General features: G+C 41.7%; 3 protein-coding genes across 3 annotated transcripts; 2 read left to right on the forward strand and 1 right to left on the reverse strand.

Moving 5' to 3' along the window:
- Nucleotides 1-2,874: 2,874 nt before the first annotated feature.
- On the reverse strand, nt 2,875-6,301 carry gphra (golgi pH regulator A). The gene is made up of 14 exons (XM_085920427.1): nt 6,042-6,301; nt 5,659-5,718; nt 5,476-5,579; nt 5,216-5,322; nt 5,044-5,145; nt 4,857-4,977; nt 4,569-4,649; nt 4,386-4,495; nt 4,210-4,298; nt 3,974-4,066; nt 3,808-3,903; nt 3,626-3,715; nt 3,434-3,499; nt 2,875-3,360 (listed from the first exon to the last, which is right to left on the reverse strand). Exons 1-14 carry the CDS (start codon nt 6,081-6,083, stop codon nt 3,154-3,156), a joined length of 1,368 nt encoding a protein of 455 aa, XP_085776553.1. The 5' UTR covers nt 6,084-6,301; the 3' UTR covers nt 2,875-3,153.
- Nucleotides 6,302-6,822: 521 nt separating this feature from the next.
- On the forward strand, nt 6,823-8,326 carry LOC147050920 (dynein regulatory complex subunit 2-like). Its single transcript, XM_085920426.1, has one exon. The coding sequence runs from the start codon at nt 6,823-6,825 to the stop codon at nt 8,323-8,325; it is 1,503 nt and encodes a 500-aa protein (XP_085776552.1). The 3' UTR covers nt 8,326.
- A 451-nt stretch (nt 8,327-8,777) lies between these two features.
- Nucleotides 8,778-15,190, forward strand: LOC147050921 (OX-2 membrane glycoprotein). Its single transcript, XM_085920428.1, has 7 exons — nt 8,778-8,913; nt 9,272-9,383; nt 10,232-10,552; nt 11,994-12,326; nt 13,758-14,042; nt 14,425-14,526; nt 14,675-15,190. The coding sequence occupies exons 2-7, from the start codon at nt 9,302-9,304 to the stop codon at nt 14,680-14,682; spliced, it is 1,131 nt and encodes a 376-aa protein (XP_085776554.1). The 5' UTR covers nt 8,778-8,913; nt 9,272-9,301; the 3' UTR covers nt 14,683-15,190.
- Nucleotides 15,191-15,637: the final 447 nt, after the last annotated feature.

The following is a 15,637-nucleotide window of genomic DNA, read 5'->3' on the forward strand; positions in this document are numbered from 1 at the left end:
CCATTAGGTACACCGCCATTTTCAGGTGTACCTAATCACAGGCCACTTTATTAGGGAAAAGTCATGGTCAAAATTTAAATGAAAGTGAAAAGTGCCACACCCGAACAACCCCCCACTTTCTGATTGGCTGGTTAATCTGTGACGTCACTCGGACACTCTATTAGGTACACCGCCATTTTCAGGTGTACCTAATCACAGGCCACTTCATTAGGGAAAAATCATGGTCAAAATTTAAATGAAAGTGAAAAGTGCCACACCCGAACAACCCCCCACTTTCTGATTGGCTGGTTAATCTGTGACGTCACTCGGACACTCTATTAGGTACACCGCCATTTTCAGGTGTACCTAATCACAGGCCACTTCATTAGGGAAAAATCATGGTCAAAATTTAAATGAAAGTGAAAAGTGCCACACCCGAACAACCCCCCACTTTCTGATTGGCTGGTTAATCTGTGACGTCACTCGGACACTCTATTAGGTACACCGCCATTTTCAGGTGTACCTAATCACAGGCCACTTCATTAGGGAAAAATCATGGTCAAAATTTAAATGAAAGTGAAAAGTGCCACACCCGAACAACCCCCCACTTTCTGATTGGCTGGTTAATCTGTGACGTCACTCGGACACTCTATTAGGTACACCACCATTTTCAGGTGTACCTAATCACAGGCCACTTCATTAGGGAAAAGTCATGGTCAAAATTTAAATGAAAGTGAAAAGTGCCACACCCGAACAACCCCCCACTTTCTGATTGGCTGGTTAATCTGTGACGTCACTCGGACACTCTATTAGGTACACCGCCATTTTCAGGTGTACCTAATCACAGGCCACTTCATTAGGGAAAAGTCATGGTCAAAATTTAAATGAAAGTGAAAAGTGCCACACCCGAACAACCCCCCACTTTCTGATTGGCTGGTTAATCTGTGACGTCACTCGGACACTCTATTAGGTACACCGCTATTTTCAGGTGTACCTAATCACAGGCCACTTCATTAGGGAAAAATCATGGTCAAAATTTAAATGAAAGTGAAAAGTGCCACACCCGAACAACCCCCCACTTTCTGATTGGCTGGTTAATCTGTGACGTCACTCGGACACTCTATTAGGTACACCGCCATTTTCAGGTGTACCTAATCACAGGCCACTTCATTAGGGAAAAGTCATGGTCAAAATTTAAATGAAAGTGAAAAGTGCCACACCCGAACAACCCCCCACTTTCTGATTGGCTGGTTAATCTGTGACGTCACTCGGACACTCTATTAGGTACACCGCCATTTTCAGGTGTACCTAATCACAGGCCACTTCATTAGGGAAAAGTCATGGTCAAAATTTAAATGAAAGTGAAAAGTGCCACACCCGAACAATCCCCCACTTTCTGATTGGCTGGTTAATCTGTGACGTCACTCGGACACTCTATTAGGTACACCGCCATTTTCAGGTGTACCTAATCACAGGCCACTTCATTAGGGAAAAATCATGGCCAAAATTTAAATGAAAGTGAAAAGTGCCACACCCGAACAACCCCCCACTTTCTGATTGGCTGGTTAATCTGTGACGTCACTCGGACACTCTATTAGGTACACCGCCATTTTCAGGTGTACCTAATCACAGGCCACTTCATTAGGGAAAAGTCATGGTCAAAATTTAAATGAAAGTGAAAAGTGCCACACCCGAACAACCCCCCACTTTCTGATTGGCTGGTTAATCTGTGACGTCACTCGGACACTCTATTAGGTACACCGCCATTTTCAGGTGTACCTAATCACAGGCCACTTCATTAGGGAAAAATCATGGTCAAAATTTAAATGAAAGTGAAAAGTGCCACACCCGAACAACCCCCCACTTTCTGATTGGCTGGTTAATCTGTGACGTCACTCGGACACTCTATTAGGTACACCGCCATTTTCAGGTGTACCTAATCACAGGCCACTTCATTAGGGAAAAATCATGGTCAAAATTTAAATGAAAGTGAAAAGTGCCACACCCGAATAACCCCCCACTTTCTGATTGGCTGGTTGATCTGTGACGTCACACTGACACAGGTGTACCTAATCACTTCATTAGGGAAAAAGTTGAAGTGAAAGTGAAAAGTGCCACACCCGCCCTCACCCCCACTTTCTGATTGGCTGTTTGATCTGTGACGTCACTCGGACACTAAATTAGGGACACCGCCATTTTCAGGTGTTCCTAATAACAGGCCAATTCATTAGGGAAAGAGCTTAAGTGGAAGTGAAAAGCGCCACACCCGCCCTCACCCCCACTTTCTGATTGGCTGTTTGAGCTGTGACGTCATTGGCACACTCCATTGGGTACACTGCCATTTTCAGGTTTATTCGCGAAGCTTCACGAGTGAGTGACAGACTGTGTTGCTGCTATACCAGCCGACACACATGATGCCGACATTGAGGTTTTAATTGTGTATTTGTTGGATTGTTTGTGTTTGAATAAAAGGTTGAAAAAAAATCCGGTATGCCGACATTTGTTATATTGGGGGACACCAACTCATAACGTAAAACACATATTGTCATATAAAGCTGTTAAACAAATGTCTGATTTTTGTTTCAACATAAATGTTTATTTAAAAATAATAATAGTAATAATCCATCCATCCATTTTCTGTACCGCTTAGTCGCCACGGGTGTGCTGGAGCATTTCCCAGCCGTCATCGGGCGTCATTGCCTCCCCAGTCATGAACCTCACCACACGTCACTGTTCAAATGTTAATGTTTTGATGGGGTTTGGTCATGTGATGTGGTCTTTCTCGATTCCTCCCTGCAGATATTTAATTCTTATAATTGTCTCAAAATTGTTTGCATTCTTGAAAAAAAAAGAGTGGGCCGAATGTTAAAAATACAGAGTTTGAGAAAACAACAATTCCCAAATACTGGTGCCTTTATTGAATGCTTTACAAATGCATGGCAAAATAAAAGTTATGAACAATTAAAAAAAGAAGCAGCTCCAGTGTTGAGACTAAAAAGAAATCATTAAAAAGTAGCACACAAAACAAATAAATTTCAGCAAAGAACAAATAGAATCCTTTTATTCCGCACTTTGTATTTAAGGGTCCGCTTTTCAAAGTCCTGATTCAGGAACATGCGGCTAGAACCATTCCAATGATAGAAAGGTTGGCGAGGCGAGGTGGGGTGGGGTGCTTCACAGTGCCATGTGCTTCTCGGGTGCTTGCTTGTGAGCCAGATACAGGAAGAGGATGCTGGACAGGGCGCTGACCAAGAAGATGACATCGAACCAGCGGTGGTAGAAGTTGAACTGCAGCTCTCCCAGAACCTCCGTGACGATGGAGCGGTACTCTAGCGGCATGCTCATGCGCATCAGTAACACCGACGATACAAAGTACATGCCCTAACACACAAACACACACACACATTAGATCATTGCTGTGCTCTGAAAGACCAGACGAGTCAAAGAAACTCACCATGATCTGAGCAAGGACCAGCACAATGACGTTGGAAGATTTGCTGCTGGATATTGCGTAGAAGAACTACAATGAAGAAAAACACCAGTCGTTTAACTTGTTTGTACAAAGTCCTCCTGGTGCCATACTCCATTTACTACCCACAGGCCGTAGCTTGCCCACCCTCCGCTTTAAACGTGTCACCCTGTGTACCTTTGTGAGGGTGATGAGTAAACCTCGTATGGACGTGACGATGATAATGCCTACCAAGATGAAGGAGATGTGCTGGGACCAAAACTTCACCTAAGAGTGGAACATCATCACATTTATAGAAACCCATGAAATCCATCTTTAGATATCAAATAACATGTGCAAGAGTAAAATTAATGTCTTACATCAAACTGGATGCCCAAGTAATTGACTGTTATTTCAATGCCTCTGGTCACTGGATCCGTCTTCCCCACGCGATCAAACACAATGTTGATTGTGGCCTGTGATGGATCGACAAGCATGTTTCAACCACATCTTGCACAATTCAAAATAGCGTGACCGACAGCTCACCATAAAGATTTTCCACACACAATAGATGGAAAAGAAGTAGCCAAGAAAGTTGAAGTATTTGCCCTGAAATGTCTTGGAGTACTCAATGCGCTCCTGTAAAGATGAGAATAGGGCTGGAACAATTCATTGAATAATAAGAAATAAAAAAATTAAAAATGGACGCAAACTGCCTCAAGCCTTCACAATGTCACAGTGATCATTTACTCTGTGTAGAAATATGTTGAATGACTCGGTACCTTGGTGGCTTGCAGGTCCACGGTCTCGAGAAAAAGCTGTCGACTAAGCTCCTCCAGAGCGTCAACCTCCTGCTGGATGAGAGATAGGTCTGCTCGGAAGAAGAAGAGACATTTAAGTCATGCGATCACGCTGCGTGGAGGCCGTTTTGCCGGGAAGTAATTCAAATGGAGGGTACTTTCGGTGCCTGTTTGCGGCGAGGTGACGCTCTTGATCATGCCCCATAAACCCGTCTGCTTGTTCTGGTCTTCCCCGCGTTGGTACATTTGTCTTCGCGTCATGGCGATGCTGCACATCACGTTTGTTTAATTCAAAGCATTTGTTTCATCATTTCAAAAAATAAAAGCTACATGTATCTTACCGTTTTTTCTTGCTGACAATCATGTCCATAGTTTGAAGCAACCGCCTCTCCAAAGCAAGGATGTCACTGTCTGTCACGTTCCTATAAATAGGAGTAGGCAAATCAATGCTGTTGTTTTTACACAAATATAACTTTAAACAAACAAATAAATAAATAAATACTTGGACGGGAAAAAAAGATATATATATAAATATTGCCACTTATCTATTGCTTTTTGTATGAAACACTAACAAATCTTACGTCAGTCTGCGTGTCATATTCATAGACAAAACTACATTTTGGACCCACCTGAGAAAATAGGACATGTACGTGTAGGGACAGTTGACGGCACCAAAGCCAGACAGGAGAGCCATGAGGGTGACTCCTATCACGCCGACACGACTGATAAGCTGCTCAATGGACAGAATGCCTAAAGAATACATAACACAATTACATATATTTTATGTCAATATCAGTTTACAGCATGCTGACTTACCATGTTTTGGGCTGAGGATGGGAAAAGGGTCGCCCAGCTTCCAGAAGAAATACATAAAGGTAAACCACACCATGCATGCAAACAGCAATCTCTGTCTGTGCACTGCAACGAAAACAACTTGCGTTGTATTGTGTGAGCACATCAATCAAACCACTTTAGTGAGTGCACTTACACAGGCGGATGTTGCTAACCACAAAGTAGCCAATGTAGAAAGGCACCACAAAGATGAGAACCAGCAAAATCACGTAAAGATTCAGCTTCCAGTGGAAGTATCTGGAACTTGAACAGACATAACGTCACTTTAAATAGATCAGTCATTTGAGAAGCATGCACATTAGGTTCAATGAAGACTCTAAATTGTCCATAGGTGTGAATGTGAGTTTGAATAGTGACAGAAAATGGATGGATTTGAAAGAAAAACATAGTTCTTACCTACTACTTAAGGCACCCAGAATCTCAAAAATGATGAGCTCAAACATGGTACAAGAAAAAGCAAAGGTGACAGAGAAGACCACCTGCACCACATACTGACGCACCTACCAATGCATGCAAATATAATTAGAACAACAATGTAATTTTGAACACATTGTACTGTAAATAAGACTTTTAATTTACCTCATAGTCTTTGAAAAGCTGCCGCATGAAAAACAGCCAGCCAAATCCAAAGAACAACACCTTCAAACGGATTGTAAGAGACAAAATACTGTTGAATTCAAATACTGTACACAATTAAACTTATAAAACAAAAATAATTTAAACTTTGAATAGACGAGCTCTTGTTCTATGATTTAATATTTCAGAACACGTTAATGAAAATATTCAAATATAGAAATAGTTAAACAGACTACCAGACAAGAACGTTTATTAATTTTTTTTTACAATTAATGCTATTTGAGTCACGTAACCCGTTACACCAAGTCGCATGAGTAATGGAGATAGTATAGTTATATATTTTTTCTTTAAAAATATCAATTAAAATACTATTGACATGAGTGTACCTGAGATGTGAACATAATCACGGAATCCACTAAAAACGACATGACGTTACGTCCGTCAATGCACCAAATAATCGATGTGCATCTGTAGGAAACTCTTTTTTAGATCACGCTGGTACATAAAGCGACAAGTAGCCTTAAATGATAAACATTTATTTTACTCATAATGGACGAGATGTTGTGAGTGCGTCAAGTTACAAGGATCGTCTATAAAGTGCGTCAGCATGATAGCTCCGCGGCGGACTTCCGTCGCTTACCTATGACGTGGAAAAGACGTTTTCAACACTCTTTAATGTCCTCGTGTTTTCATATTTGTAAGCAGAAATTGGTTTGTTACGATTTCATTTAAATAAAATGCGATACAAGGTTCTTTCCTCTTCACCGTTTATTAGCGTCTGTTGCGCGTGTACAGCAGCCATAGTGGAACAATGAAACTGTTACTTGGGGAACGTAGTACAGTACATTAAAACACCAGGAGGACGAGTAGCTTTCTTCATTTTCTTTCGCTGCAAAGCTTTAATGAAACTAATCGTTGTCAATACATTTAATATTTAAATAATAAAGAAAAAGAAAATGTAAAACTATAGCCGATGAATGTGACGCATAACTTCAAACTTGGAATTTGGAATGATTTCAAGTTAAATCAATCATCAAAAATCAGTCAACATAGTGTTTTGTACTCATGTGCTTGTCATCTAGGACAGAAACAGGGCGGTGACATCATCATGACAATGTTGCATCACTGTGCCATAGACCTCCTTTTCCCTCTGATGCATCACATTAAATGTCAGGGAGTGATGTCATCTTTCCAGCTGCTCATTCCAGTGCAAATCCAAACATTTGGATCAGCACATTTTTACTGCTAGTTCAAACTTTTAAACGTGAGAAAGTCAAGATGCCCAAAAAGAAGGGAAAGAAGGGCAAAGGCCCAGGGGATGACCCCAGTCTGCGCCCACAGATCATGAGAGACAAGCTGAAGAAGGAGAAGGCCTACACAGCAACAAACGCCATAAAGCTGAAGGACACTTATCGTCTCGACCTGCGCAGCAACCGCTGTGAACAGCTCAAGGAAGAGATAGCCGCCCTTCGGCGGACTTTTGAGCGGCGAGATCAGGACCTGAACCGCGCCATGGACAGGTTCGCATGTTGCGTGCAGGACGGCGAGCGTCTCTCGGCTCAGGTGTGGCGCGTGCACCGTGAACAGGTTGAGCAACTGCGCGCTATGCAGGAGAAGCGGCTGAATTTCCTGCAGCAGCAGTGGGATATGGGTCAGGACGCTTTAGGCCACAGGCTGGAGGTATTAAGTGAAACAATGGCGACCTACTTCCTGCAGTCGCGCGTGGGTTTCGAAGACTCAGTAGTCCACTTGGAGCGTCACCACCAACAAGCCTTGGCCACCATCCACATGCTATACAGCGAGCCCATGGAGGCTCACTCGGTATTTGAGAAGAGGAAGGCCTTCGAGGTGGAGGAGCTCTTCCTGGACCAGAACGTGAAGGTCCTCAAGAACCAGAAGGCCGAGAAGCGCTACGTCCAAGAGATGGAGAGTGTGGAGCGTATGGAGGCCAAGAAGGAAGTCTCCGTGATGACTTCTAAGAAGGGCGTGGCGCTCTACCACACCATCCTCGAGACGCAGTCCCGTCTGGAGACCACCGAGAAGAGCAACGCTGACATGACGGCCAAGCTAACGGCGGTTCGGAACGACGCTAACGCCAAGATCCACATGCTCCTCAACCAGATGGCTCGCAACCGCGTTCCCATTCAGATGATGATCAACGAGGTGAGCATGCACAGCAACGCCGCGGCCAACAGCTTGAGGTTGCTCATCGCCAGGGGCGTTCGGCTCCTGAAGGTGGCCGAGATGTGTCGCCATTTAGAGGCTCAGCAGACAGAGGAGCAAGTGGCCAACAAAGAAATCCTTCCAGAATCAGAGACACCGACAGTGGAGCCATCGCCAATATACGAGTTTCCTGAGCTGATGAAGCGCTACAATTTTACAAAGCTCCACCAGGACGCCCTGAAGCGACGCAACATGAACTTGCAGCGGGAGAACCAACAGCTACAGCTGCTTACACGGCAACGTCTCGAAGCCAAGACCATTAACCCGGACACCCACAACGGACCATACAATCCCCTGCTGCTCAAGTTGGCCCCCGTCATGGAGAAGGACGGCGCCAAGCAAGTGCAATGTGTCATTGAGGGAGTGAACGCCATCAGACTTCTATCTATAAATGAGTTTCATGACACCCAAGCCGACAAAATATTTTCAGTCAGACCCCTCCATTGAGGGAGTTTTTGTCCCGGCCCTCGAAATGAGTGACATTTATGTTATAGAAATCTGTTATTAGAGTATCTACAGCACTTAGTGTCTTTAAACACACTTATGAATACATATAAACTAATCTAAACACAGTGTCATGACAGAGACGGAGCAAAAGCAATTAATAGCACAAAAGTATTCTACAGTGTACTGCTCCCTTAAAGCAAACCAATTATGTTTTTATCGACTTAAAAACATTTCCCAGTTTACAGTAATCATGCCCACATACTTAGATAACTGAAATGGCCGGCCCCATCGTGAAGGAACTAGATATTCACCACTGATGTGCAACAACAAAGCTTCGCCCACCAGAGGGCGCTGTGAGTCCAACTAAACTGTACCAAATTGTTCTCTCTCCTTCCACGTCTTAACCTCTGCGTGGGTCCACTTGACTGCAATCTGGAGCTTCACCCTTCTGCTGAACATTTTTGCTCACAATTGGAAACACTCACGTCGGAGCAAAAAGTCTCTTTGTAGCACTTTGTGTTATGTTAGGAAATCACAGTGACATGTTGCTGAGGTAGAACATCCTCAAGCATCGTTTGGACATAAGAGGTGAGTGTCTTGTTTTATGTTTACTCCAGAGAAGTCCATTGAATGCATTTTTATTTTGTACAGCTTGTTTAGTGACTTTAGTATTTTTTTTTCTATTATTCCTAAAATGGGTTGGTTTTTCAGTAATTTCAGTGTTATCGCGATGGTAATAATTGTATTTAGACCTCATGTGAAGTTTATGCCTCAGCTGCTCTCAATGGACAGCCTCAATAATTACCTAATTAAAAAGTTGTTGAATCATAGTTTACTACCCAATTGGCAACACGGTGGCAAGTATGTGTAACACATCTGTTGTTGGTAGAAATGGCACATAGAAGCCTTAAAGGTTTGAATTATAAAGCATATTTTTCCTCGACAGGTCTTCGTCCTACCCGTTAAATGAGCAATAATGAAGAGGATGATGATCCAGGACTCCTGTAAAAATTGTTTACCAGTGTGCTTTCTCCTTCTGCTGGTGGCAACAATACAGGGTAAATATAGCCATCAAATGTAGAACTCACGATCCATGAATTCACACTTTTTTAAAGGTGCATATAGAGACATCTGGATATTGTAAAAAAACGTTATGTCAGTAAAATTCCATTCCAAAGTGAAACTCTTATATGGACCGCAAATTACTGTATTGTCTGGACTATAAGCACACCTAAAAACATAAAATTTTCTGAAAAGCTGACAGAAGATTATATATGGTCCAAATTCCTAAACCGGCCCGAAGCATTATGTCACTAAAGCAATCCTAAGTGTCCCGCTGAAGACTATGAATCATGAATCAAAAAGACTATGGATCATTACTTTGTGATTATAAAGTAATTTGATGCATCTGAAATAGAAATAAAAAAGATAAAATGGCGAATGATTTGATTTGGATTAAAAATCTGACAAGATGCATTAATGGTGTTGCCTTATCATCCGGTGCACCTTATATAAGGACAAAGTTTTAAAATGGGCCATTCATTGACGGTGCGCCTTACAGTCTGGTGCGCCTCATAGTCCGGAAAATATGGTACTCATGGTTTGCAGAAACTCTTTAATATGGTGAATTTTGAGTTTTGCTGTAACCTCAATGCATAAAACTGTTTTTGTTTTTTTAAATACCTCATTGAAATTTTCACTCAAGTTTGAGAATCAAATATAAATCCTACATTTTGACATTCAAGATGATTTGTATGCATGTACTACATGATCTTTTAATTAAAAAAGGATTACTAGTCACTTTTTATAAAAAAAAAAAAGCCATGGTAATTTTTCTTTAACCATAAAAAAGCGTTTTTATATATGGTCATTTATTTCACTGCCTTACAATACATATATGTCCAAGGTAAAGTAACAGCACCGGAGCGAGTCCAGGCCAGCGTGGGCAAGCCGTTCACTTTGACGTGCGCCCTCTCTAAGGACAGAGGCGACACTGTGCGGCAGGTGACATGGCTGGACATGACCAACCAGACGCTGCTCAGTTACCAGCCGGGGAACAAGGAAAGTGTGAGTGGGCAGCAGTACGTGGAGCTCACCCCATCTTCGAAAGACACCTCATCCGTCACAATCCAGAGAGTCAGCTTCAGGGACGAAGGATGTTACATGTGTATATTTGACATGGTCCAAAGTGCTGCCAAACAAGGACGTACCTGCTTGACTGTCACTGGTAAGGAAATAATGGCTAATCAATTTCAAGTAACTGTTTGTTGTCAATTAAACAAAATCACCAACTATTCATTTGTAGTTGACGCTATGTAATAAAATTCAAGTCGACATCACTTAGTTGATCATGGATATTGTTTTCAATACAGTAAAATACAACTATACTGCAAAATTAGGGCAACATTTTTCTTTGTGTAGATTTTTAAAATTTAGCAAATCTGTCAACATTTGCATGTAATGTTTAATTTCGCAGTGCTAAAGCATCCAATAGTCCAGTTCCCGTCATCCAATTTGTGAATCGATGTCTACCTCAGCTGACATTAGGCTGGATAATCGCAGGGTTTCTAAGTTCTTCCAAAAGTAATGTTCCATAATTTTTTGCATATGTTAGTTGGATTAAATTAAAACTCAGTGTTATGGTTTTTAAATCAAACAAAACAATCACAGAACTTTTCTAAGAGCCAGAAATCAAGTACACGCCTGCAGTGAACACATGGAGGAAGCTTCTCTTTGAGGTCCAAAAGAGTTATGAACATGGCGACAGGAAAGGAGCTTCTCTACGGGAGTTCAAATACTCAATGTCAAAGCAGTTTGCGTCTCCATGCGTCTTGTAATATTTGCTGCAAAGCTTGGCCGTGGCTAGTGAGTGCACATTCCTGTTAGTAAGAAAAATAATGAAAAATCTACCCATCCAAGATTGAGCTGAAACATTTGAGAACATGCAGAACCTGTCCATATAGACTTATTTGTAGTCATGTCACACATATCATGTGACATATGTCCAAGCTCTGTGGGGCTTCCAGATAAAAATATTTGCCAAAGAATTCTAAGGGCCCAGCTAGGTATGTTCATAAAACAGAACCAGGCTCAGTCCAGTGAGCAGAAACAGCTGTGGCTCATTTGCTCTCTGTTTTGTGATCATATTTTCAAAATATTTGCGCTGTATCCGCTCCAGGGAGAGGAGGTCCCAAGAGCACGGCGGCCGACGGTAGACATGTTAGAATAATTCAAAGAGGGAGGTAATAAATAAACAGTCAAGTCAAAGGAGCACAAAAAGTCAGAGCAGAGGTAAAATAACAAAAACAGCATAACGACGTGCAAATGTGATAAAAATTTGTGTTAATGGAGACTTCACAGCTGCTGATGCAATTTGTTCCATGGTGTGTGTTGACTTCAAAATGGTGTTTCCCAAAGGAAATGATGCATTTACTTACGTCTATTTAAAAGAATTGACTTTAACGACCGTCTTATACAACTCCGAACAAAGTAAAGCTACTCAGCCATTGAAGATGCAGACAGGCATTGACGGGACACAAATTCAATAATTCTCATTTTTTAAATTGTATATATTTTTTGCAATAGATTCAATTTTAATTTGTGAGCCAAAAATACATGGTTTCCTCTTGTCTTCTGTTTACTGACCTCTTACTTTCCACATCCTGCAGCATCAGTGATAGCAGACAGCAACAAGACAGCGGTGAGCGGGAAGACGGCCTCCCTGTCGTGCTCTTACGGCCTGCCCGAGAAGGTGCAGCAGGTCAGCTGGCGCTACGCCTCGGCGCCAGGGGTGGTCTCCTCAGAGGTGGCCTCCTACGCCAAGAGGAGTGACCCCATGATCGAGCCCGCATACCAGGGAAGGGTGTGGCTGAGTACTTCCCTGTCGGATAGCACACTCACCATCCAACCTGTGACCATCAAGGATGAAGGCTGCTACACCTGTCTGTACAGCACGCATGTGGACGGTCCAAAGAGCTCTACTGTGTGTCTCTCAACTTACGGTGAGCAAATTTCACGTGAAAACTCACAAGACACTGATAAACAGGTTGACAAAATAGTGGTACACATATTTATATGAATCTTTTCTCCACTGTGTGTGCAATTAAATAACATTAAATTGTTATGCCTTTCACTATACATCATTGGCATGGATACAGTAGATTAAAAAGACACACATATAGATGCTAACATTAGCTTAGTAGCCAGGTTAATTTTAACATTTGCAATATTTCAAATATTCCAATATTACAGTAGCTCTTTCACAGAGTTCCTGCAAAAAACATGTTTGAAAATATGTGGTTGGGACTGCAGAGGTAGAAATGACAAAACACAACTTGATATGTTAAAAATACCAAAAGTAAATACATGGCAATGTCATAGTGATTTGTATTGTTTTCTGTGAAACAGTGGTAGGCCTGCTAGTTTGAGAATGGAACATTCCTACCCAATCTATGCTCTGTGCATGTGGGTGGGTGGGTGGGGGTGATTCAAGAGCGAGCTCCCCTCTGACTTTGCTGGGACTTAAAGCAGGAATGTTGAGCTTGTCTTCCTGGCTCATTTTGTAAGGAATTGGAGCGCTGCGGAGCAAATGGTGTGGATGCCGTCCTGACGCGTGACTGTTGTCAGTGTTGTGAGCACACAGTGGCAAGCTTGTGTGCTTTGTCTAAGCTTGGTTCCCACTCCCTCGCTCTCTACTTTCATTAACACATGTGCTTTTGTTTGAAACACGACAGTACAATACAGTAGGTGTTTCTATTTGTCAAGCAGTATTAGCATTGGGATTGTTCTCCTCCGTGAAATCTTCCCTCTCTTCAAGTGCTGCTATGGAAAATGTGAAATCTCATAAAAGGGGCATGCTGCCCATAAAAAGGAATAACTATTATTATATTATTAATGAGAAGATTGTATAGTTAGTGATTGTGTTTGTTTAATATAAATATCATAGATATATTTTTGAAATGCATAGAAAAAAGTAGACAAACAAAAACTTACTAGCATGAACACTGCACATGCTTATCAGAACATTATTAAGGCTGAGGTGAACTTTCAATAAAATCCTGGCAAACCTCAAAAAGTACAAATAACTGTGGCCAAACAACCCATTGCCGCCAACAAAAATGTTCCAGTCAATCGTTCCTCCTCGAAACAGCAAATTGAAAACAGACGAGATTCTCGTATGGATTTTCAGGAATTCACAAATCCAAACCTGTGCTGGAAGCTTGGAGCCCGCTAGAGTTCAGCACTAAGATCAATCTTTTGTCTGTACGGCTGAACCCAAAATAAATACATTTAAAATGAACTCCGAAAGCTCATCTATAAAATCACTGAAAATAAACTCGGCAGTTATTTTCAATTAAGGATTGTTTTGTTAACAAAAAGTGTTTTTTTTGTTGTGGTTATTTTGTTATCCATCCTTCTTCTGTTTGTACTAGCGCTGCCCAAACCTCAGGTGAGCTACAAGAGCACGTCGGCCGGCGTGATCGAGGCTAACTGCAGTGCCGTCTCGCGGCCCCCCGTGGAGATTGCGTGGAACGTGGAACGGGACAACCGCACCATGGGCCCACCTGTTACCACGCAGCTGCTGCAGAATGACGGCACCACGCTGGTGGTCAGCACACTGAGCCTGCGCTCTGGCCTGCTCAAAGACGTGTCCGTCAAGTGTCTGGTGCACCACAAGGGTCTGGAGGCCCCCATCGCTGTGTCAATGAACACCAAAAGTTAGTCTGAAATCTTCTCCTGAACATATGTTTTGTTTCTGAAACTGAATTATCTTTGTTTCCTGCTTTATTAAGAGAAATTATATTGCTGTATTAGCTGTAGCTTTTTGTCAGATTTCTCTGGTCCATCCCCAAAGGGATCGTATAATTAATCTGTGACAGCCTTTATAATTTTTTGCATTTCTAAAAAAAAATTGGGGATAGGTTTGCGGACCCCCTGCAATAGGTTTTTTCTAGACCTTGCTATACAGTCACCATTTTTTAAAACCTGATCACAATCTCATAAAGAATTGGTTTTTATTGTTTTTAAAAATATCTATCAATTACAAATACGAATCCTGTATGGCTCCTACTGATTCAAGAGTCTGTCATGTCCTCGTAGTTGGAACGGCCCTGGCCATCCTCATCTCGGTGACTACAGTGGCAGCTCTGCTGGTGCTTGCTCTCTGCTTCTGCCTCTGGAAGTGCTTCCTGCGCAAAGAAGGTGACCTTATCAGGCAGATGTTAACCACTCATCCACCATGTCACTTGATTTGAATTGAACAGTATATTTTGAGACACCTCAATAGATTTAGCTGTAACTTGTTTTCAAAGTGACATCTGATGTTGACTCTGCTCGTGTTTTTTTGTAGCCGACTGATGACTTCTTCATGGCCTGTGTCATCTCAGCATTGTGGACCGACATTCACACCCCCACAGGATGTCAATCACTATTTTAGGTTTGACGGCCTTACGACATTCATCTTTTATGTGTACACTGACTCATTTTCAAACATTGAAAGGAAATCTTTTTGCTCACTTGCATACGTGCACACTATCAACAATTGACTCAAGTATTTGATGAGATATTAAAATTAAAATATGTATTAATTGGTATAAAACAGTTGCGTACTGAATTTATATTGCCTGAAACCTTAAGAGTGATCTATTTAGCAGTCCAAAGTATAGTTTTGTAATTTGCATACAAAACCATTTCAAATGTATACATTAAAGAAAATATGCACTGCCTCTAGGAAAACAAACAATTGCTGATTTTCTTGAAATATGTAGGACATACTTGTCATTGAACAGTGTTAATACCAGACTGACCAGCACTGTTATATTCATTAGAATTATGTGATTTATATTACAATGGGTCTTTAAATAAAGATAAGATCATGACATGTGCATTGTTATTGAAAGTGATTCGAATATATACACATATATCTGTTCATCTTAAATGATCTTGAGCTCAGCCTTTGTGCCCCTTACACTGAATTTTCCCTCAGAAAAGACGGAATTCCATTGCGAAGTGCAAAAGGTGGCAGCCAGATGGCATGCCTGCTTTCATTCTGAGTCTGGTGGAAGACTGATTCTGAATGGAACGTATTGATTTTTGACTTTTTTTATTACATTACACTATAATATGTATACACTTGGGACTTTGATTCTGAATGCATTTGTGTGTGTGTGTCTGTGTGTGCACGTGACAGATAGCAAGTGAGATTTCTGGCAACGTGAGCGTATCATCACCGTGTAGTGAATAACAGGCTCTTTCACAATGTAAAGGTAGAAACAGATTGCCTTAGTGTTTGACATAAAACTAATAATAATTT

This window comes from Syngnathus leptorhynchus, chromosome 9 (assembly GCF_054491065.1).
Source record: "Syngnathus leptorhynchus isolate UIUO chromosome 9, UIUO_Slep, whole genome shotgun sequence".
Classification (NCBI taxonomy): Eukaryota; Metazoa; Chordata; class Actinopteri; order Syngnathiformes; family Syngnathidae; genus Syngnathus; species Syngnathus leptorhynchus.